At 36.1% G+C, this 23,080-nt stretch overlaps 1 protein-coding gene across 3 annotated transcripts in view; it reads left to right on the top strand.

The window, feature by feature from the left end:
* AADAT (aminoadipate aminotransferase) overlaps positions 1–17,087 on the top strand; it is a 29,331-nt gene extending 12,244 nt beyond the window's left edge. The window contains exons 4-13 of one of the 3 annotated variants that reach the window (XM_072795949.1): positions 328–402; positions 5,007–5,216; positions 7,077–7,142; positions 8,510–8,592; positions 9,057–9,153; positions 10,366–10,427; positions 10,938–11,002; positions 12,350–12,456; positions 15,670–15,771; positions 16,724–17,087. In XM_072795949.1, the coding sequence (XP_072652050.1) occupies positions 328–402; positions 5,007–5,216; positions 7,077–7,142; positions 8,510–8,592; positions 9,057–9,153; positions 10,366–10,427; positions 10,938–11,002; positions 12,350–12,456; positions 15,670–15,771; positions 16,724–16,765 (909 nt within the window). In that variant the 3' untranslated portion in view covers positions 16,766–17,087. The remainder of the gene's footprint in view (positions 1–327; positions 403–5,006; positions 5,217–7,076; positions 7,143–8,509; positions 8,593–9,056; positions 9,154–10,365; positions 10,428–10,937; positions 11,003–12,349; positions 12,457–15,669; positions 15,772–16,723) is intronic. The other 2 variants (XM_072795950.1, XM_072795951.1) reach the window with 2 other exon arrangements.
* The last annotated feature ends 5,993 nt before the right edge of the window (positions 17,088–23,080 follow it).

The following is a 23,080-nucleotide window of genomic DNA, read 5'->3' as shown; positions in this document are numbered from 1 at the left end:
AGGAGCCAAACCAATTATCTTACCCTAGAACAGAACTTGGGAAACTACAGCTAGAGAGCCAATTCCAGCCCTCACCTGACTTTGTAAATAGAGTTTTATAGGAACCCAGCCACACCCACTGATTTATATATTGTTTTTGGCTGTTTCTCACTATACAGGCAGAGATAAATAGTTGCAATGGAGATATTATGGCCCACAAAATATGTACCATCTGGCACTTTACAGAATATTTGCCAACTCCTACTCTTGAATCCTAGTGAGCTCAAACTAACAAGGGATTCAAAGAATGGAAATAATATCCAAACTAATCTGTGCTTCTTTTGTTAGGTGTTTGAAATGATCATTAATCCTGGAGATAATGTCCTGCTAAATGAACCTATTTATTCAGGAACACTTCAAGCTGTGAGTACACATTTTTATAAAAGGGCCTCCTCTTTCTTATAATTAATAAGAAGAAAACATTACACCTTTAGAATTATCTGTCCACTGAAAGATAAAATTGTATCTTCCATCTGTAAGCAGGAAAATATTAAGTGGCATAAGCAAAATATGTTAAATGTACCCTCTGCTTTATACATGTCCTTTTACAAAATCTATGTTTATAGGTGCTGAAATGAAGCTGCGCAAAATCACGTCCAGCTTTCTTAACATTTCACTTGAAATGCAACTTCGTTTACAAAAACTTATTTTTCATAAGTTTTAATAATAAGTATCTTTAATAAGTATCTTTTATTACCATATATCTAAGTACAGTCATGTTATATGTCAATTTAATATAACTGTAAACCAATATGGTATAATTAGGGCTTTCCACTCCAGTATTAATAGGACTATAATATCCAGAATCAGGAAAGTGATCATCTGGCTCTGCTGTGTACTAGTCAGAACACATCTGAGCTATAGGTTTGTTTGGGGCACAATACTTTAGGATTGCCATGGACTGATTTGTGCGTGTTCTTAGGTTAATAGAACTGGCACCAAAGGGTGGAAACTATGGGGAAACTATTTCAACTCCGTATAAGAACTTCCTAGCCATGAGCCTTACTTCACTCCTGACTCCCTAAGAAGGTAAAACACTGCCCATCACTGCAGATACTCAAAGTTGCTCAGTAGTCATTAACACAAGTGTTAGAAAAGTAATTCTAGTTTAAAATAGGGGAATGAATGAGGTGAACTTTATGCTCTGTTGACTCTAACTTCACAGATTCTCTTTTTTCAAGTTTAATATTATCTTAAAAATTAATATATAAAGCAATTAGTCTTCAAGGCATGTTTCCTCAAAATTAAGTAGAAATAAAATTGATACCATTAAAAATGCTTTTCCTGTGAACAATCTGAAAAGGAAATTAAGAAAACAATTCCATTTATAATAAAAGCCAAAAGAACAAAATCTCTGAAACCTAAGAAAGGAGGTAAAAGAGTTAGTTGTACATCAAAAACTACAAAAGGCTGCTGAAAGAAATTAAAGAAGACCCAAATAGATGGAAAAACATCACCTAATCATCAATTGGAAGACTTACTATTGTTTAAATGTCAATACTTCCAAAGCAGGATGCCTGGGTGGCTCAGCGGTTGAGCGCCTCCCTTCAGCCCAGGACATGATCCTGGAGTCCCGGGGTTGAGTCCCACATTGGGCTCCCTGCATGGAGCCTGCTTCTCTCTCTGCCTATGTCTCTGTGTCTCTCATGAATAAATAAATAAAATCTAAAAAAATATATATATATACTATCAAAGCAAACTACAGATTCAATACAATCCCTATCAAATTCCAGTAACTTTTTTTGCAGAAATAGAAAACCCAGTTATCAAATTTATATGGGATTGGAAGGAATCCAAATAGCCAAAACAATCTTGAAAAAGAAGAACAAAGTTCGAAGACTCCTATTTCCTAATTTCCAAACCAACTTCAAAGCTATAGTAATCAAAATACTGTGGCACTGGTATAGGGATAGACATATAGACCAGTGGAATAGAATTCAGGTCCAGAAATAAATCCACACATCTGTGGTCATTTTATTTCAACAAGGGTACCAAAATCATTCAATAGAGAAAGAAAAATCTCTTCAACATAAGGTGCTAGGACAACTGGATTTCCATATGCAAAAGAAAGAAACTGGATCCTTGAGCCACATAAAAATTTGACTCAAAAGGATCAAAGACCTAAATGTAAGAGCTAAAACTACAAAATCTTAGAAGAAAACATAAAAGCAAATCTTTGTGACCTTGGCACTAAATTCTTAGATATGACACCAAAAACACAGGCAAAAAGGAACAAAAAAGTAGATAAATTGTACTTCATCAAAGATTAAAAACTTGTGTGCATTGAAAAACGTTATGAAGAAACTGAAAAGACAGTCCACAGAATGGGAGAAAATATTTGTAAATCACATATCTGATATAGACTTAATATCCAGAACATATAAGGACCTACTATAACTCAATGACGACAACAACAAAACCTAATTTATTTTTTTTTTCAAAACCTAATTTAAAAATGGACAAAGGACTTGAATAGACATTTTTACAAAGAAGAAATACAAGTAGCGAATAAGCACATGAAAAGATGCTCAACATCATCATTAATCATTAGAGAAACACAAATCAAAACCACAGTGAGATACTACCTTATACCTACTAGGACAGCTATTCTTTTCATGTAAAGTAATAAGTGTTATTTTACAACAAGCCAACAAGTTTGAATATGAGGAGAAATTGGAACCCTTGTACATTGCTGGTGGAAATGTAAAATGGTACAGCGGCTGAGGAAAAGTTTGTCAGTTTCTCAAAACATTGAACATAGCATTATCATGTGACTCATTAATTCAACTCCAAGTCTATACCCCAAAAGAACTGAAAACTGGAGCTCAAACAGATAATTGTACACAAATGTTTATTGAAAGCATTATTCATAATAACCAAAAGGTGGAAGCAACTCAAGAGTCCATCAACAGGTGAGTGGATATAAAATGTGGCATATACATATGCTGGAATATTGTTCAGCCATAAAAAGGAACAATATTTTAACACACACTACAACATGGATAAACTTTGAAAACTATGGCCAACTGAAAGAAGCCAGACACAAAAGGACAGATATTGTATAACTACACTTACTTGTTTCTTAAATCTCAAACAGGCAGATTCAGAGCCAGAGAATAAGAGGTTACTAGGGCCTGGGTGGGGGATGGGTGGGGGGATGGAAAGTTATTGCTGAATGGGTAAAGATTTTCTGTTTGGGGTGATAAAAAATTTTGGAAATCAATAGTGATGATGGATTCACACATTGTGAATGTGATTAATGCCATGAGCTGTACACTTAAAAATGGCAAAATTTTGGGGGCGCCTGGGAGGCTTAGTCAATTAAGCATCTGCTTTTGGCTCAGGTCATGATCCCAGGATCCTGGGATCAAGCCCCAAGGCAGGCTCTCTGCTCAGTGGGGGAGTCTGCTTCTCCTTTCCCTCTGCTCCTCCCCCTTGTGCTCTCTCACTCCCTCTCAAATAAATAAAATCTTTTTTAAAAAGGCAACATTTTTGTTATATATCTATTTACCACAATAAAAAACTAAAGTAAAATCATTCCTTTTTCTTAATGGTTGGTTACTAATTAGTAATTATTTTACTAAACTCCTTATATGCCTATGAATATAAAACCACTGTCAGTGTAAACAGCATCATGCACACACACACAAATGTTTTCACATACCCAGACAGAAACCCTGTGCCAGGCTATGAGGAAATTTGCTAGTAAGGATTATGTGTTTTTTTGTGGCCCAGTATTAATTTGTTTATTCATGGTGGATGTACTTTTTTAGCCTAAGAACTCTTAAATTCCTAAGAACTCTTAAATTTGTCATAAATTTGTCTGGATTATTCCCACTTAGTTCATGATTCCACATTTGCTAAAAGAGTGTTTATCCTTTGAAAAATTTTTCGTCTGAGAGCCTCACTCAATTATTGTTATTTCTGAAGTTCTAATTTTTTTCTTTAAGTTCATCCAAGAATAAGATTCCACAAGATTTTTATAAACTTACGTATGTCAATAAAAATAAAAATAAAAATAAACTTATGTATGTCCATAAGCAAGGCCGCTACTTGTGATTTCAGGCTTAGCCTTTGGTAAATATGAAATACTTCCATCCTCCTGGGTAAGCTTCTGCCCTTTTTCCCTCAATGCCCTTCACCCCCTGGCTTCCCTGACCACAGTCCTAAGACCACCCTGAACTTCTCATAATGTGGAGTTAATGCAGGGGGGCCCCAGACTCTGCTCTTGTTAGAAACTGTTTCTAATGTGCCCATGCTATACCACCTGTTAAATACTTTGAATATCACCTCTGCTTGTAACTATTTTATTAGCATAACAGATTCTTTCTATGTTTAACTTTATAAAAAAAAAAGCATTAATTAATAAATATCTACTTTGTAAACCAGTTCTAATTATAATTCCAAAGATGATTCAAAAGAGGTTAGGAGATGCTGTGTAACAAATCTCAGTGGCTTGTGGCTAGGAAAGTTTCTTTCTCCTACATTCTGCATATCTACCAAAAGGCAGCTGCTGCTCTGTTCAATGTCATCTCAATCCCAAGCCCCCAGCTGATAGAAGCAGCCTCTGTCTGGAACATTGCCAGTCAATAGTCAAGGGAAAAGGAAAATAGAGAACCACAAGCTGGATTTTAAAGCTTCTGCTTGGAAGAAACACACATCACTTCTGCTCACAGTTTATTAGCCAAAGCAAGACATATGGCCAATCCTGACATATAAGAGAAAGGAAGTATACTCCTTCCTCTGGGAACCAACAGGGGATATTTTTGAACAATAATGGAATCTACCAAAGGATAACAATAAAATGAGAACATACAACCTCAACCTCAAGTATAGAGACGAGTGCAGGTTTATATGTTTAAGGGGTATAAATGGTAACATTCTTGGTTAGTATAAGAAGAGCCAATGACACATTTTGTAATCCTGTCTGAATCTTGGGCTTTTTTTTTTTTATTTGTGCTCAACAGCTGAAGCCCCTGGGCTGCAACATTATTAATGTTCCCAGTGATGAATTCGGCATTATTCCAGACTCCCTCAAAGAAGTCCTTTCCAAATGGAAACCAGAAGACTCCAAGGATCCCAAGAAAAACACCCCCAAATTTCTTTACACTGTACCAAATGGCAACAACCCTACAGGAAACTCATTAACAAGTAACCGCAAGAAGGCAATCTATGAGGTATTTTAAAAGAATGTGTTATGCGGCTATGTTCTTGTTTATTTTTGACTTTTGAGAAGAGTACTGTGCAAGCTCCCTTTCTTATTTCTTTTTATTACAAGGAAGGTAATTTTAAATAAAAGGAATTTATTAGTAATTTTTAATAAAAAGATTCATCTATGCCCAAGGTCCTAATAAATTGAAACACAAGAAAGTACTCCATCCTTTGTTAACTATGAGATTTTTCTTTTCCTTTAATTGATATTTTCATTAAAAATAAATAGGATTTTTGACCTAATGTTAAATTTTATGCAGTTATTTAATCAAACTTGGGGTTTGATTCATTATTTTATATTTATATTTTCAACTTGTCTCTTCTCCTTCCTACTCCTTAACATTTTAGGTTACAAAGAAATTTTTCAATATAAGAGACATGCTCTTTTTGTCAATTCTCTTTTAGGTACCTGACTATGATGCCTAAACTTTTCACTATAAACAATTTTTTAAAATATCAAACACATATCTAGCTATACAAGAGTCTTTGAAAAATAAGAGAAATGTACCTTTTGTAAAGTCTCTTTTATGTACCAACTGTGCTGCCTAGACTTTTGCTACAAATAGCTTCTTAAAAAATAAGTACCAAAGCCATATTAAACGTAGAGAATGTGCAGTAGAATCATAAAGATATCAGTTTCTTTCACTCATGTATGTATATATGTATATACACACACACACACACACACACACACACACGTTTGTGTCAAAATATTGTCTTATTTTTCACATACTCCAGAGTTCTGTCCTGAGTTCTCTTATTTACATCCTACAACTAGAGAGTCTCATCCAGTTCTATGGCTATAAATTCCCTTCTAAATAATAGAAATGCCTTTCCCTTGAACTCCAGACTTCTGTATCCAACTTCTCCATCCAACGTCTCTTTCCAACATCCACCATTAATGTCTGATGGTCATTTCCAACCTACAATGGCCAAATAGAACTCTTGATTTAGTCCAGTCACACCCAACCTCCAACCCTCCATCTCTGTAAATAGTCCATGAACAGTCACCCTTTATTCCTCTCTTTCTCTGTCTCTTCCTCACACCCCCGACAGCCAGTCCATCCTATGGATTCCACTGCCAAATGGATCCAAATCCACCTCTTTCTCTATTTCTCTCCTCTGCCCTTCCCACCACCCATCTTCCCAGCCACCACCTTCCTTTACTGGTCTACTAGGATAGTTTCCTCGATGGACCCCTGCTACATTCCACTCTCAATCTCCAACCAGTCTTTCTTCACACAGTAGCCAGTCATGTCCTTCAGCCCCTAAAATATAAATGTGAAGCCAGTCTCATGGTCCTCCTGGTGCAGTCCTCTAGTGGCTTCCCTTTGCAATTAGAATTCAAATTCCTTCATCTGCCTCACAAAGCTATGTGACCTGCTAGTCTGTTCCCAAGCCTTATTGTCTCTTCTCCTCCTTCTTGCTGCAACCTATTTTGTCATTCTGAGCTCTTGTGTTGTCAGGAAGGGCTCCCCAATGAAATAGCTACCCTGTCCTCCTCTCTGTCTCTCAGATATCACCCTTTATCACCCTGCCTGGCCCCTAAAACCTCTTGTTTAATATTTCTTGTCTTCATTATCTATTAGATTATATATAGTGTCTTTCCCAGAACTTAGAATGTAAGTTCCATGAGAATAAGAGCCTTCAGTGAATGCCTTGCTCATCTCTTTATCCTCATTGTCTAGGACAAGAGGCACTTAGTAGCTTCTTGAGGGAATGAATGAATGAATGCATGAATGAATGAATCAATACAAAGAATTATGATTCCAAGTGATTTTCAGCTTAGTTCTTAAAAATTAAATATCCTACTTCAACCATTTTAGCTTGCAAGAAAATATGATTTCCTCATCATAGAAGATGATCCTTACTATTTTCTCCAGTTTAGCAAGGTAAGTGATGATGTGAACTTATTTCACAATTAAAGGATACATTGTAAGTTATTACACTGACTTGACTTTAGCCTGGCTGCTGAGTTGGAGCTAATCTACCTTTACATTAAAGTTAAGTAAAATTGTTAGTAATTTTCTACCACTTCAATCTTTAGTCTTTCAGTTTTATCATGGAACTAATACTTCTCATGTCTGGTATTACTGCTCTTTCCAGAAATGACTTACTTTAAAATAGTAGCTAGCTCACTATAGTATGCATTTGGGTTCCCAGAGTGAGTCAGGGCTAATGGTCTTCTCAAACTCCAAATCCTAGTTCATAGCTTATTAAACATCATATGAAGTAGGCTTCGTTTTGGGTATCAGCTATAGTCTCTTGGCAGTGGCTGACTGGAATGATATCTGAGAAGAATTTGAAAGCTAAGCCTGAACTTAAAGAGAAAGAGGGTCGTGCTCAGTTAGTGATGTCCATTACAGAGAAGGCATTACTGGCAGCATGCCACATATTTACCATTCCTGTCTTTGAAGACCTGGATCTTACCAGCAGAATAATGTATTTTTAGGATCTTTTTCACTATGTATACATGCCACTTTTCATGATCATGGTCTCCTAATAGCAGTAAGTGGTACAGATTCTCAGTGCCCGGTTCTCAAAACTAAACACTGTCTTTATTCGCCTCCCAGGGCTGCAGAGAACATATGCTTGGTTTCAATGCTCCCTTTAAATCTACTGAAAAGAAACAAAAACTCTGGACTGTTCTATATGGTTTGCTGAATATCACATCTACCTACCTATTCCCTACCCTCAACATGACCTGGCCTCTTTTCTTGTGTGCATATACTTTTCTTTATCTTTTTTTTTTTTTTTGCATATACTTTTCAAGTAAATATTGAAGTCAATATTGCAGTATGACTAACTTTCTCATCTTGTTTTATCTTTCTAGCTCTTCTAAGGATCAGCATTCTCTCTCTAAACATCCTAAATGCTGCTGGCCCTCTTCATTTTGATCTAATCCAAATGAGTTTTTCTCGAATCCTTCCTCTAAATCTGTTAATCCTGAATCTCAACCTTTGAGTGAGATTTTGAGGAGGGCCTATTTAAGGTTTCTCTAAATTCATAGTAATAGCATCTTAAGCAAATGAGTAAACTCTTCTGTGTGTTTTTGACAGAAAAGCTGTGAAGATAGGCAGGTACTCATAAAAGAACACGCAACTCGGTTTCTTATTCCATTTTAAGACTAAGGTAACAGAAAAGATGGTTGTGCTGCTGCTATCAGAATTTATGTCCTCTCCATTTCCTACACAAAATAATTTTTCAGTCACTCACAGTGTTCTCAAAACAACAATATGTATTTTTTTTCCATTTCAAGCCCTGGGCACCAACATTTCTTTCAATGGATGTCGATGGGCGAGTCATCAGAGCGGACTCTTTTTCAAAAGTCCTCTCCTCTGGGTAAGGCCTTGTATCTTACCTTAGGGCCAGATCTAAAAAAGATAGGTTGTACCTGGGTATTTTTTAGTCCAAATAATTCTCATTTAAGACACTTCTATTCTTACTTACCTTAAAACATCAGTTTGATTATTAATATTAATATATGCCTTTTCTTTCTTTATCCATCTCCAGTAATCAAAGATATTTGGGCATTAATCTAAAGTTGTAGTGGGCCTGGTCAGGTTTTGGGTTTTATATATGAAAGAACACATTTTGAAATACTTGGTCAGACTTGCATTCTATTTTAAACATAAGCTTAAATTTAAATCTGAATTTTAAATAATAAGTAGCTAATTTTATTAGAATATTTTAATTGTCTAGGCCCATTTGTCCCCAGGTCACACCTGTCTTACTAATGAAATCAATAAAGTGACGTGTATTAATTGTTAACACAGTATTGGTATTGTGCCTTTGCTCTTTTGTAGGTTGCGAATAGGGTTTATAACGGGTCCAAAACCCTTGATAGAGAGAGTCATTTTACACACACAAGTTTCAACTCTGCACCCTAGCACTTTTACACAGGTAAAGACAATGTCAGAAATAAGAGGTATTTGGGGTTTCTTTTTAAGAAATCAAAATAAAAAGTATGAGATGTTAGCGAGAAAGACTGAGTGAAGGTGGCAGGAAGGGAAATCACTGATACTGAATCTCTAGTACCAATATGGGCTGAAGTAAAAGATCAGATACCTCAGATGTTTACTCTAAAAGGCAAATGAGAATTAAATTAACCTGGTGTTACTTTGCAGCATAGACCAAATTCCTTGAGAGAGAGGGTATCTTATTCATCCTGTGTCCCTAGCATCTATCCCAGGAACTCCATAAAAACTTTGTTGAACTGAAGAAAATGGAAGTGAGCTTGGCGAAGTAATATAACTTTAGCTTCATTGTCCTGGAATCCGTAATGAGCATAAGGATTCAACCCTGTTTAGTGACTCCTTGTTTGACTTCATTGCACATGTGCTAAAGACACTAGTTGTTATGTATTTTAGCTAAAAAACAATAAAGTAAAATTAATTTTAGAGAATGTATAAAACTCCTCACAAACTTCGAGAAATTATTGGATCCATCGCTAAAGCAATCTTAAGAATCAGATCCTAAGGGTAGAATTGATTCAAAATCAATAGAAAAAGAAGACTAAGGCTAGGACACTTGATATTGTACATTCCATAAAGTACAAATGTCCCCATATTTTGTCAAGGTGGGGATTTTTTTCCCGTATTTTTTGTGTCCTATCAACAAAACTTCGCTATCCATTTATAACATTTAGAACTTCTATTTTATATAGAAAAATCACTGAAAATATTACATACTACATATCTATTATATATATTTTACATTTAAAGAAGCAATATAGTATGCTAACTAATGGCATGGGTCTGAAGCTAGACAGTCTAACTTAAATCCAGGCTGTCTATGACTAACTGTATGACCTTGGGAAGGTTCATTTAAAATTGTGCCTTGGTTTCTTCAGTAAAAAATAAATAGTAATCTAATATTAATATACTAATGTATTATAAAGGTTTCTGGCACAAAGCAAGTACTATATAAACATTTGTTATTTTATTGTCATTGTTAATAATTAACATTTGTTATAAATCACTGTGTAAAGCTTGGTTCAGCTTGTGGTGGTTTACAGGTAATCAAGAATGATTTGCTTTTTATGTTTGGCAGAAAAAAACCCACACATTTTAAGAGGGTGAACCATGACATTTGTTATTGTCTTTTCTCTCTTAGCTTCTGGTGTCACAGCTTCTACACCAATGGGGAGAAGAGGGTTTCCTGGCTCATGTAGACAGGTATTGCATGCTAGTTTCCATATTTTACTAGAAATAGACTTCCCTTTATTAATTTTCAATAGATTTATTCCAAAATAAAGGAAAAAAATGCAGTGGTAAAAAGTTTGCCACCAGACAGGTCAAATAAACATGCTCTATTCCCTTTTCAATCATTCAACATTTTAATCAAGATAGAAAGCATATTCTTAGGGTACCTGGGTGGCTCAGTCAGTTAAGCATCTGCCTTTGGCTCATGTCATGATCCTAAGATCCTGGAATGGAGCCCTTCATCAGGCTCTGCTGAGTGGGGAGTGAGCTTCCTCTCACTCTTGCTCTGTTGACTTCTCTCTCTCTCTCTCTCTCTCTCTCTCTCTCTCTCTCTCTCTCTCTCTCATTTCTCAAATAAATAAAATCTTAAAAAAAAAAAGAAAAAAAAGAAAACAGTTTCTTACAGACTGGACTCCAGAGCCTTCTGGTTTTTTCAATCAATGAACTAACAAACACATGCTTTTCATTGTTTTCATCTTCTAGGGTTACTGATTTCTATAGGAACCAGAAGGATGCATTACTGGCAGCTGCAAACAAATGGTTAAGTGGTAAGTGGAACATACATCCTATCCTGTGATAGTCACTAGCACTTTTATGAATGGGGGATAAACAGTCCATAGTTAGTGTTAATAATATTGCAAGAAAAGTAACAACAGTCCAGGAGTATTCTTGTCAAGAAATGTTACTCTATAAGTAATATCAGAAGTAACAGTCTGCAAACCATGGCACTGTTCTATCTCTACTTTGCCTGTCTGCTGCAAATAATCTGTGGTTTAAAGGGTGGGGTGGGGGAAGACCTTTTAGTCTAAAAATCAACTAGCAATAACTTAAGCTAAATGATGCCTATACTCAAAAGGTTTTAGAGTTACTTCAGAATTTCCCCCAAACAGCAGAGGAATTGTCAAATGGTATGCTCCTTTTTTAATTAGACTACATAGAAACAAAGTAATACTATCTAAGTCAGTACTAGCTCATTACAAATTATTTGCCTTCTAATCATTAACATCATTTATCTAATAATGCCTATTGCTAATTTGCAGGATGATTTAATTTTCTGTTAATGAATTACATGATTTTAATCATATCATTAAAAAAGTTTTTGGTAAAAAAAAAAAAGTTTTTGGTGTAAATAATAAACAAAAATTAATTCCTTATTTCTGTCATAACTTGTTCCCTATAAATTCTTGGTAAATATAGAATTACCAGTTTATTTTTATTATTTATTTATTTTTTTAGAATTACCAGTTTAATAAGAGTACTATTCCTCCATTTTGTACAGCAAAGTTAAAGAAAAGTTTCTAAACAAAAGCAAGTACTAAAAGATAATTAAAATGAAAATAATTGTCTTTCCTTCTTGGCTTCTCTATCCTAATACTCAATGAAACAAAAAGGCTACAAATACATCTGAAGTTCTTGAATTTTAAGTACTTCTTTTCATAATCAATCACATTATAAAAACTAATCCATCAGACTTCCAAACTAATACATAAATGACAGAATTTATTGAAGCACTGGAAGAATCTAGAAGGAGTCGAAGAATCTTCTGTAGTTGAAAGAGCCAGAATTGGCTTCGGTCTGGTTCTAACTAAGGGAAGTAGACACAGGCCTTAGATTCTTTGCACTACCCAAGACTGACTGAAATTGGAAATATAAACATGAGTCTCCCTTCCTCCCTTCACTCCCCTCTCATTTTTTTTTTTCCCCTCTCATTTTTAAATAAACTCAGAACATCAATTTTCAGGGCTCATAGAATTCAGTGTTTTAAAAATGCTGTCCCCGAAGGGATGTTTTTGGACATTCTAGTTGACAGTTACTAAGATTATGTCATTAATTGGTATATTTTCTGTCATCAGAAATGGCTTTAGCAGATATTTATTCTCTTCTTTGGTTTGTAGGTTTGGCAGAATGGCATGTCCCGGCTGCTGGAATGTTTTTATGGGTTAAAATTAAGGGTATTTATGATGTAAAACAAATGATTGAAGAAAAAGCCATTCAGAAAAAGGTAAAAGATATGGATGGAACTGGAGGGTATTATGCTGAGTGAAATAAGTCAATCGGAGAAGGACAGACATTATATGGTCTCATTCATTTGGGGAATATAGAAAATAGTGAAAGGGAATAAAGGGGAAAGGAGAAAAAATGAATGGGAAATATCAGAAAGGGAGACAGAACATGAGAGACTCTTAACTCTGGGAAACGAACTAGTGGTGGTGGAAAGGGAAGTGGGCAGGGGGTGGGGGTGACTGGGTGATGGGCACTGAGGGGGGCACTTGATGGATGAGCACTGGGTGTTATTCTATATGTTGGCAAATTGAACACCAATAAAAAATAAATTTATAAAAAAAGAGGTAAAAGGGTAGAGTTATACTTTTTCTTTAAAGTGATTTTCATTTAAAAAAAAAATTTATTCATTTATTCATGAGAGACACAGAGAGAGGCAGAGACACCTGCAGAGGGAGACGTAGGCTCCCTGCGGGGAACCTGATGCAGAACTTGATCCCAGGATCTTGGGATCACGACCTGAGCTGAAGGCAGACGCTCAACCTCTGAGCCACCCAGGTGCCCCTAACATGATTTTTCACTTAAAAATGAAGAGTTGTTTATCATTGCCCTCCACTCTAACCCATAACAGTTTAATATCAGATGTCATCTCATATTTCTATATCTTACATTTCCAATTATGTTACCTTGTTTTTAAAATCATAATAGTTTTTTGAGTTACACAGTAATTCTTCTGGTCTACATTAATAGAAATAGAGTCATTCATCTCAGCTACTGGTTAGTTTAATGACTAAGAGCAGATGGTTTTTTTCTCCCTGATTAAGAAAGTAAAGCATGCTAGCAAACTTGGTAAATTCATAACAGTATAATGGAAGGTTTTTAAATAGCTCATTATTTCATCACCCCGATTTTGTGACCATTTGTGGTATATTTGCTTTTTTTTTTAAAGATTTTATTTATTTATTCATGAGAGACACAGAGAGACAGAGACACAGGCAGAGGGAGAAGCAGGCTCCATGCAGGGAGCCGAATGTAGGACTCAATCCCGGGACTCCAGGATCACGCCCTAGGCCAAAGGCAGGCACTAAACCACTGAGCCACCCAGGGATCTCCCCTGTGGCATATTTTCTTGAACAGCTTGTCTATATGTTGTATTTTGTCTGTGCAGTTATTTTTCATGGTTAAAATTACACAGAAAAGTTTGTGTCCTGTTTTCACTTAAAATTGGCTGTAAGTATTTCTTTTAGGATTTTCTTTTTCTCCTTTCATACTTAAATCTACTTAGTTATCATTCAAGGGCATTAATTAAGATGGGAAATCTAAATATTTTTTCTGTGTAGGTGTATAGCTGTCCAATTTACCTAGTGGAGTATCCTTTCTCCATGAATTAATTCTTTTGTTACATTTGCCAGTCTTTTATAAACACTGAAATCTGGTTCTAGGGTCACTTTGTTTTGAAGCAGTAAGTATGAGGGAACAGATTGTGTTGATGCTGGCACAGGACCATGCTAGTGCACAAGAAATGAGATTGTGTGGATGCTATAAAACTGATGTCTGGAGGTCAGACCTGGAGGCCGTCATGTGTCCTCTCTAACCACCTTACTTGAGGGCAGGAATCATGCTTTATTCATTGTTCTAATCCTACCAATTCTACATTGTAGGTACTTAGTAAATACTTAGTCAAAAAAAAAAAAAAAAACATTTTAGTATAGTAAGTCAATTTTACATTTTCTTTGCTTTTCTGTCAATGCCATTATCATCAGGATCATTTGATAAATGGTTACTTGTATGGATCTCTGAGGTAGATACTAAGGATATAGACTTTTGGACTTTCTTATATTTTTTTGGTATACTCCATCTAGCCCATGTATCCTCTTGCATGTAACCTTAACTTTTTCTAAATAATCTCCACTTTACAACTACAACCTTAGCCCAATTCTGGTCATCTTATAAAGAGGTTATCACTACCCTTCCTTCTCTCACAGCTCCTTGCTTGTAGTGCACCCCCAATATTTTCTACTATATTGGGAGAAGTGATAGTTTTCATTTTATTGTGCATCAGTACAGAAACCCATCTTCTGCTTTGAAATCTCTTCCCCCAGAATGCCCCAAATCATTTCACTCCCAACTCACCTTCTTTTAGTGGACAGTGCCCAGATTTATACCACATAACAAGAATGAATACTTTTGAATATCATGATCACACTAAATTATAATCTCAAAGACCTAACACAACCAAAGTTTATTTCTGACTCACATAAAACTTCCAAAGATGTGATCTGCAGGCAAATCTGCTCCAACCAGTGGATCAGAGACTCTCGTTCCTTCCTTCTTGTTGCTATTGGTCTTCAATGCATGGATGCCACAATGGCTACAAAATGGGAAAAGCTGATGATGGGTCACACTTGGGGAGATTTTTATGGGCAAGGCCTAGAAGTTGCATGCATTACTTCACATCCATTGGCTAGGATTTGGTCATTTGCCACACATAACAAGAAAAAAGCTGGAAAACAGAAAATATTCATACACCCAAGAAACAGAGGAAATGGGGTTCACAATCAGTGAGTCATCTGCCATAGTGCTCACATCAAGAATAGCAGTTGTTCCCACTACCTCTGTCTTGACATACTTACATAACATTTTTATTCATTCACGTTATGTATCAAATTTACCTCCTTTCAGTTCTTCGACTAGACCAATTTTCTTCCCCTCTCAAGGCCTTTTACACTATCTTCTCCCTAAAATACTCTTCACCCACTTTTGGCTCGGTCAACACCTACTTATTATCCAAGTCCCAGCTTAAAGCCACTTCCAAATATGATAACTTAAAAATGGTCTCTCATTGTTTGACTTTATATTACTTTCCTAGTTGGCTAACCATTTATTCATGTTTATTACCCTCTCTATTTCTTTTATAAGCTGTCCTTTGCCCATCAAAGCTAGAATATTAGTGTTTTTCTTCTCAGTTTCTGTATATTATTTATATGAAGAAGATGAAGTACTTGCCATATTTACTATAAACAGTAATTTTTTCCAGATTCTGTGCTTTTATTTTAGGACATAGAGACATTTTACATAAAATTATTTTTCTCATGATTTTTTAAGTTGTTTTTAAATGTAAAAAGTCTTTTCCCACTCTGAAATTGGATATACCTACATTTTTTTCTAGTTTTTATTTAATGCTTATTCACTTATTTTCGATAAACTTTCTTAGGTATTAATGCTTCCTGGAAATGTTTTTTACATCGATAACTCAGCTCCTAGTCCTTACTTCAGAGCATCCTTCTCTTCAGCTTCTCCAGAACAGATGGATATGGTGAGTACAATATTCTCTTTAGAGTAACACTAGATACCAATTCTTTTTGGGGGTGCATGTGTTCATTTTGTGAGTTATAACATTATTTAATGTCCTCTTAAGTTTCTGAAAAATAAGTATCAAGTGAGAAGTCATGAATTACTATTAAAGACATATTTTAATGATAGCAAATAGACAAATGCATGAGACCAAGTTGGAGTTAAATTTCATTGTCTTCATGAATTGTTTTCAGACTTGCTGAACAGTGTGGGAAGATTACTGACATATAAGAAAACTTCCTTCCTTCCTTCCTGGAATTAATACGAGCTAAATTCAGTACAAATTCATGAAAGCCATTAATCTCTTTCTCTGAAGGAAAATATATCAGCAAGAGTCAAATGCAATAATATTCTTAAATTAATTATAGTCTGGGTTTAGCCAAAATAACAAGAAGCAAAGAAACAAGTTCCTAAGGACTGCATGTCTGGGACTCCAAATAGAAGAATCATAAATTGAACAACACCATTAACCTCGAGAAAAGTCTATACTTGCCCTTGCAGATGGACTGGTTCTTGATGTTCTTTATTTACTTGCTTTCTCATCTCATTAAATATGCTTTTCATAAGTTGTCTCTTGTTTTACATATGAGGAGAATTAGACAATTGAAACATACAGAATGCATATGCAGGTGAATGATTATATGAGAAAATATTTAGTGTTGTGGGAAAAATGGAAAATAATGATCTTAAAGGCTTAAAGAACAAATAAAGTCCTGGGAATCTGATATGCTTATAGTTACATATATTAGTGGACATTGATGGCATCCTCCTCAGATTAAAATGATGTTAAATTTGACTTTTCATTGCCTTATGTTAACCTAAGATTAATACTCTGTTTGAATTTTTTAAATTATCGCAAACTTTTCCTAAGTAGCATCCTAATGTCATTCATTTTTATCTCTTTTCTATTTCAGGCCTTCCAGAGATTAGCCCAACTTATTAAAGAATCTTTATGAAGAAATCAAACTATGAAAAAATCAAACTCTTTCATGGATTTTTCAGATAAATTATTTTTATGTTTTAGCAAGAAGAAATGATTATTGGCATTAGACTTACAGATTGGATTTCAACAATCATGTCATGTCTGTAGTAATTGTGCCCTTAAATTCATCAGATTGACAAAATATAATCCACTTATACCTTTTGATAAATTTTCACTCTGCAAAAATCATTTTCTCCTGGATTTTATTATAAATAACTCTAATTGCTTTCTGATTTCCCATAAACTTTCCTTGAAACATTTTACAATAAATTATTTTGAAAATGTAAGAAAATAAATTCAGAATGGTATATGAACTTTTTCTATTTTTAGAAAAATTTAATGAAATCTTACTGGAAAATTTGTTAGAATTTGACCATTATAAATGATTATCAGTAAGAGTACCACTGACATTATGTTGTGCCATAGAATCCTTTTAAAATAAAATTCTGAAATTAAGCATACCTAAAGGCATTAGGCCTATTAATTCTAAATAAGGAAGAGAGATATGCTGATAGCTACATATATTAGTGGACTTAGAAGAATTTGCTACACTGTATTTTCATAATACTACACAATTTACAAAAACACATTCTTATCCATTACTTAAATCTACTACACCCCTTTGAGGTACTTAGGCAATACTTTTTAATGACTTTCTCACTTTTTCACATATTTTTCTCATCTGATTATTAATGTATGCTTATTTAAAATTTTTCAAACAATACAGTCAGTATAAGCGATAAAGTAAAAGCTACCTCATTATCTCATCCCCAGTGATAACTGCTGTCAGCATTTATCATCCATCCGTTTATTTTTATTTTTTTAAAAGATATTTATTTATTTTTTTTTAAATTTATTTTTTATTGGTGTTCAATTTACTAACATACAGAATAACCCCCAGTGCCCGTCACCCATTCACTCCCACCCCCCGCCCTTCTCCCCTTCCACCACCCCTAGTTCGTTTCCCAGAGTTAGCAGTCTTTACGTTCTGTCTCCCTTTCTGATATTTCCCACACATTTCTTCTCCCTTCCCTTATATTCCCTTTCACTATTATTTATATTCCCCAAATGAATGAGAACATATAATGTTTGTCCTTCTCCGACTGACTTACTTCACTCAGCATAATACCCTCCAGTTCCATCCATGTTGAAGCAAATGGTGGGTATTTGTCATTTCTAATAGCTGAGGAATATTCCATTGTATACATAAACCACATCTTCTTTATCCATTCATCTTTCGTTGGACACCGAGGCTCCTTCCACAGTTTGGCTATCGTGGACATTGCTGCTAGAAACATCGGGGTGCAGGTGTCCCGGGGTTTCATTGCATTTGTATCTTTGGAGTAAATCCCCAACAGTGCAATTGCTGGGTCGTAGGGCAGGTCTATTTTTAACTGTTTGAGGAACCTCCACACAGTTTTCCAGAACGGCTGCACCAGTTCACATTCCCACCAACAGTGTAAGAGGGTTCCCTTTTCTCCGCATCCTCTCCAACATTTGTTGTTTCCTGCCTTGTTAATTTTCCCCATTCTCACTGGTGTGAGGTGGTATCTCATTGTGGTTTTGATTTGTATTTCTCTGATGGCAAGTGATGCAGAGCATTTTCTCATATGCATGTTGGCCATGTCTATGTCTTCCTCTGTGAGATTTCTCTTCATGTCTTTTGCCCATTTCATGATTGGATCGTTTGTTTCTTTGGTGTTGAGTTTAATAAGTTCTTTATAGATCTTGGAAACTAGCCCTTTATCTGATATGTCATTTGCAAATATCTTCTCCCATTCTGTAGGTTGTCTTTTAGTTTTGTTGACTGTATCCTTTGCTGTGCAAAAGCTTCTTATCTTGATGAAGTCCCAATAGTTCATTTTTGCTTTTGTTTCTTTGGCTTTCGTGGATGTATCTTGCAAAAAGTTACTGTGGCCGAGTTCAAAAAGGGTGTTGCCTGTGTTCTTCTCTAGGATTTTGATGGAATCTTGTCTCACATTTAGATCCTTCATCCATTTTGAGTTTATCTTTGTGTATGGTGAAAGAGAGTGGTCTAGTTTCATTCTTCTGCATGTGGATGTCCAATTTTCCCAGCACCATTTATTGAAGAGACTTTCTTCCAATGGATAGTCTTTCCTCTTTTATCGAATATTAGTTGCCCATAAAGTTCAGGGTCCACTTCTGGATTCTCTATTCTGTTCCACTGATCTATGTGTCTGTTTTTGTGCCAGTAGCACACTGTCTTGATGACCACAGCTTTGTAGTACAACCTGAAATCTGGCATTGTGATGCCCCCAGATATGGTTTTCTTTTTTAAAATTCCCCTGGCTATTCGGGGCTTTTCTGATTCCACACAAATCTTAAAATAATTTGTTCTAACTCTCTGAAGAAAGTCCATGGTATTTTGATAGGGATTGCATTAAACGTGTATATTGCCCTGGGTAATATTGACATTTTCACAATATTAATTCTGCCAATCCATGAGCATGGAATATTTTTCCATCTCTTTGTGTCTTCCTCAATTTCTTTCATAAGTGTTCTATAGTTTTGAGGGTATTGATCTTTTACATCTTTGGTTAGGTTTATTCCTAGGTATCTTATGCTTTTGGGTGCAATTGTCAATGGGATTGACTCCTTAATTTCTCTTTCTTCAGTCTCATTGTTAGTGTATAGAAATGCCACTGATTTCTGGGCATTGATTTTGTATCCTGCCACGCTACCGAATTGCTGTATGAGTTCTAGCAATCTTGGGGTGGAGACTTTTGGGTTTTCTATGTAGAGTATCATGTCATCGGCGAAGAGGGAGAGTTTGACTTCTTCTTTGCCAATTTGAATGCCTTTAATGTCTTTTTGTTGTCTGATTGCTGAGGCTAGGACTTCCAGTACTATGTTGAATAGCAGTGGTGAGAGTGGACATCCCTTAGGGGATCTTAGGGGAAAGGCTCCCAGTGCTTCCCCATTGAGAATGATATTTGCTGTGGGCTTTTCATAGATGGCTTTTAAGATGTCGAGGAATGTTCCCTCTATCCCTACACTCTGAAGAGTTTTGATCAGGAATGGATGCTGTGTTTTGTCAAATGCTTTCTCTGCATCCAATGAGAGGATCATATGGTTCTTGGTTTTTCTCTTGCTGATATGATGAATCACATTGATTGTTTTACGGGTGTTGAACCAGCCTTGTGTCCCAGGGATAAATCCTACTTGGTCATGGTGAATAATTTTCTTAATGTACTCTTGGATCCTATTGGCCAGTATCTTGTTGAGAATTTTTGCATCCATGTTCATCAGGGATATTGGTCTGTAATTCTCCTTTTTGGTGGGGTCTTTGTCTGGTTTTGGAATTAAGGTGATGCTGGCCTCATAGAACGAATTTGGAAGTACTCCATCTCTTTCTATCTTTCCAAACAGCTTTAGGAGAATAGGTATGGTTTCTTCTTTAAACGTCTGATAAAATTCCCCTGGGAAGCCATCTGGCCCTGGACTCTTGTGTCTTGGGAGGTTTTTGATAACTGCTTCAATTTCCTCCCTGGTTATTGGCCTGTTCAGGTTTTCTATTTCTTCCTGTTCCAGTTTTGGTAGTTTGTGGCTTTCCAGGAATGCGTCCATTTCTCCTAGATTGCCTAATTTATTGGCGTATAGCTGTTCATAATATGTTTTTAAAATCGTTTGTATTTCCTTGGTGTTGGTAGTGATCTCTCCTTTCTCATTCATGATTTTATTAATTTGAGTCTTCTCTCTCTTCTTTTTAATAAGGCTGGCTAATGGTTTATCTATCTTATTAATTCTTTCAAAGAACCAACTCCTGGTTCTGTTGATCTGTTCCACAGTTCTTCTGGTCTCGATTTCGTTGAGTTCTGCTCGAATCTTTATTAACTCCCTTCTTCTCTTGGGTGTAGGATCTATTTGCTGTTTTTTCTCTAGCTCCTTTATGTGTAAGGTTAGCTTTTGTATTTGAATTCTTTCCAGTTTTTGAATGGATGCTTGTATTGCGATGTATTTCCCCCTTAGGACTGCTTTTGCTGCATCCCAAAGATTTTGAACGGTTGTATCTTCATTCTCATTAGTTTCCATGAATCTTTTTAATTCTTCCTTAATTTCCTGGTTGACCCTTTCATCTTTTAGCAGGATGGTCCTTAACCTCCACGTATTTGAGGTCCTTCCAAACTTCTTGTTGTGATTTAGTTCTAATTTCAAGGCATTATGGTCTGAGAATATGCAGGGGACAATCCCAATCTTTTGGTATCGGTTCAGACCCGATTTGTGACCCAGTATGTGGTCTATTCTGGAGAAAGTTCCATGTGCACTTGAGAAGAATGTGTATTCAGTTGAGTTTGGATGTAAAGTTCTGTAGATATCTGTGAAATCCATCTGGTCCAGTGTATCATTTAAAGCTCTCGTTTCTTTGGAGATGTTGTGCTTAGAAGACCTATCGAGTATAGAAAGAGCTAGATTGAAGTCACCAAGTATAAGTGTATTATTATCTAAGTATTTCTTCACTTTGGTTAATAATTGATTTACATATTTGGCAGCTCCCACATTCGGGGCATATATATTGAGGATTGTTAAGTCCTCTTGTTGAATAGATCCTTTAAGTATGATATAGTGTCCCTCTTCATCTCTCACTACAGTCTTTGGGGTAAATTTTAGTTTATCTGATATAAGGATGGCTACCCCTGCTTTCTTTTGAGGACCATTCGAATGGTAAATGGTTCTCCAACCTTTTATTTTCAGGCTGTAGGTGTCCTTCTGTCTAAAATGAGTCTCTTGTAGACAGCAAATAGATGGGTCCTGCTTTTTTATCCAGTCTGAAACCCTGCGCCTTTTGATGGGGTCATTAAGCCCGTTCACATTCAGAGTTACTATTGAGAGATATGAGTTGTCATCATGATAACTATTCAGTCCTTGTTTTTGTGGAATGTTCCACTGAACTTCTTCTTAAAGGGGAATTTTAAGAGTCCCCCTTAAAATTTCTTGCAGAGCTGGTTTGGAGGTCACATATTCTTTCAGTTGCTGCCTGTCTTGGAAGCTCTTTATCTCTCCTTCCATTTTGAATGAGAGCCTTGCTGGATAAAGTATTCTTGGTTGCATGTTCTTCTCATTTAGGACCCTGAATATATCCTGCCAGCCCTTTCTGGCCTGCCAGGTCTCTGTGGAGAGGTCTGCTGTTACCCTAATACTCCTCCCCATAAAAGTCAGGGATTTCTTGTCTCTTGCTGCTTTAAGGATCTTCTCTTTATCTTTGGAATTTGCAAGCTTCACTATTAAATGTCTAGGTGTTGAACAGTTTTTATTGATTTTAGGGGGGGATCTCTCTATTTCCTGGATCTGAATGCCTGTTTCCCTTCCCAGATTAGGAAAGTTTTCAGCTAGAATTTGTTCAAATACATATTCTGGCCCTCTGGCCCTTTCGGCGCCCTCGGGAACACCAATTAAACGTAGGTTTTTCTTCCTCAGGCTGTCGTTTATTTCCCTTAATCTATCTTCATGGTCTTTTAATTGTTTGTCTCTTTTTTTCCTCAGTTTCCCTCTTTGCTATCAACTTGTCTTCTATGTCACTCACTTGTTCTTCCACCTCGTTAACCCTCGTCGTTAGGACTTCTAGTTTGGATTGCATCTCATTCAATTGATTTTTAATTTCTGCCTGATTAGCTCTAAATTCTACAGTCATGAAGTCTCTTGAGTCCTTTATGCTTTTTTCTAGAGCCACCAGTAGCTGTATAATAGTGCTTCTGAATTGGCTTTCTGACATTGAATTGTAATCCAGATTTTGTAACTCTGTGGGAGAGAGGACTGTTTCTGATTCTTTCTTTTGAGGTGAGGTTTTCCTTCTAGTCATTTTGCTCAGTGCAGAGTGGCCAAAAGCAAGTTGTATTGGGAAAAGGAGAAAAAGAGAGGAGAGAAAGAAGGAAAGAAAAGAGAAAGAGAAAAAAAAAGGAAGAAAAAAACGAAAAAAAAAGAAGAAAAAGAGAAAGAAAAAGAAAGAAAGGAGAAAAAAGGGGGGTGGGGGAAGGAAACAAATCAAAAAGCAAAACAAAACAAAACAAAACAAAAACAACAACAACAAAAAAAGAACCACGGGGGAGTATCTTCTGATTCTGTGTACTTTAAGTCCCTTGGCTTCCTCTGGAAGTTGTCAATCAGTCCAGCTGGTCTTCTGGGGGAGGGGCCTGTTGTGCTGATTTTCAGGTGTTAGCAGTTGGGGGAGCTGCTCTGCCCCTGCCTGGTGCAGGGCTCAGGGGGGGTTGTTTACCCCGTGAGGCCCCAGGAGCAACAGCCCTAGTGGCGGGGCCAGCTCTGCAGCCCTGGA

This window comes from Canis lupus, chromosome 24, assembly GCF_048164855.1.
Source record: "Canis lupus baileyi chromosome 24, mCanLup2.hap1, whole genome shotgun sequence".
NCBI classification, from domain to species: domain Eukaryota; kingdom Metazoa; phylum Chordata; class Mammalia; order Carnivora; family Canidae; genus Canis; species Canis lupus.
This window is presented reverse-complemented; position numbering and strand designations above follow the sequence as displayed.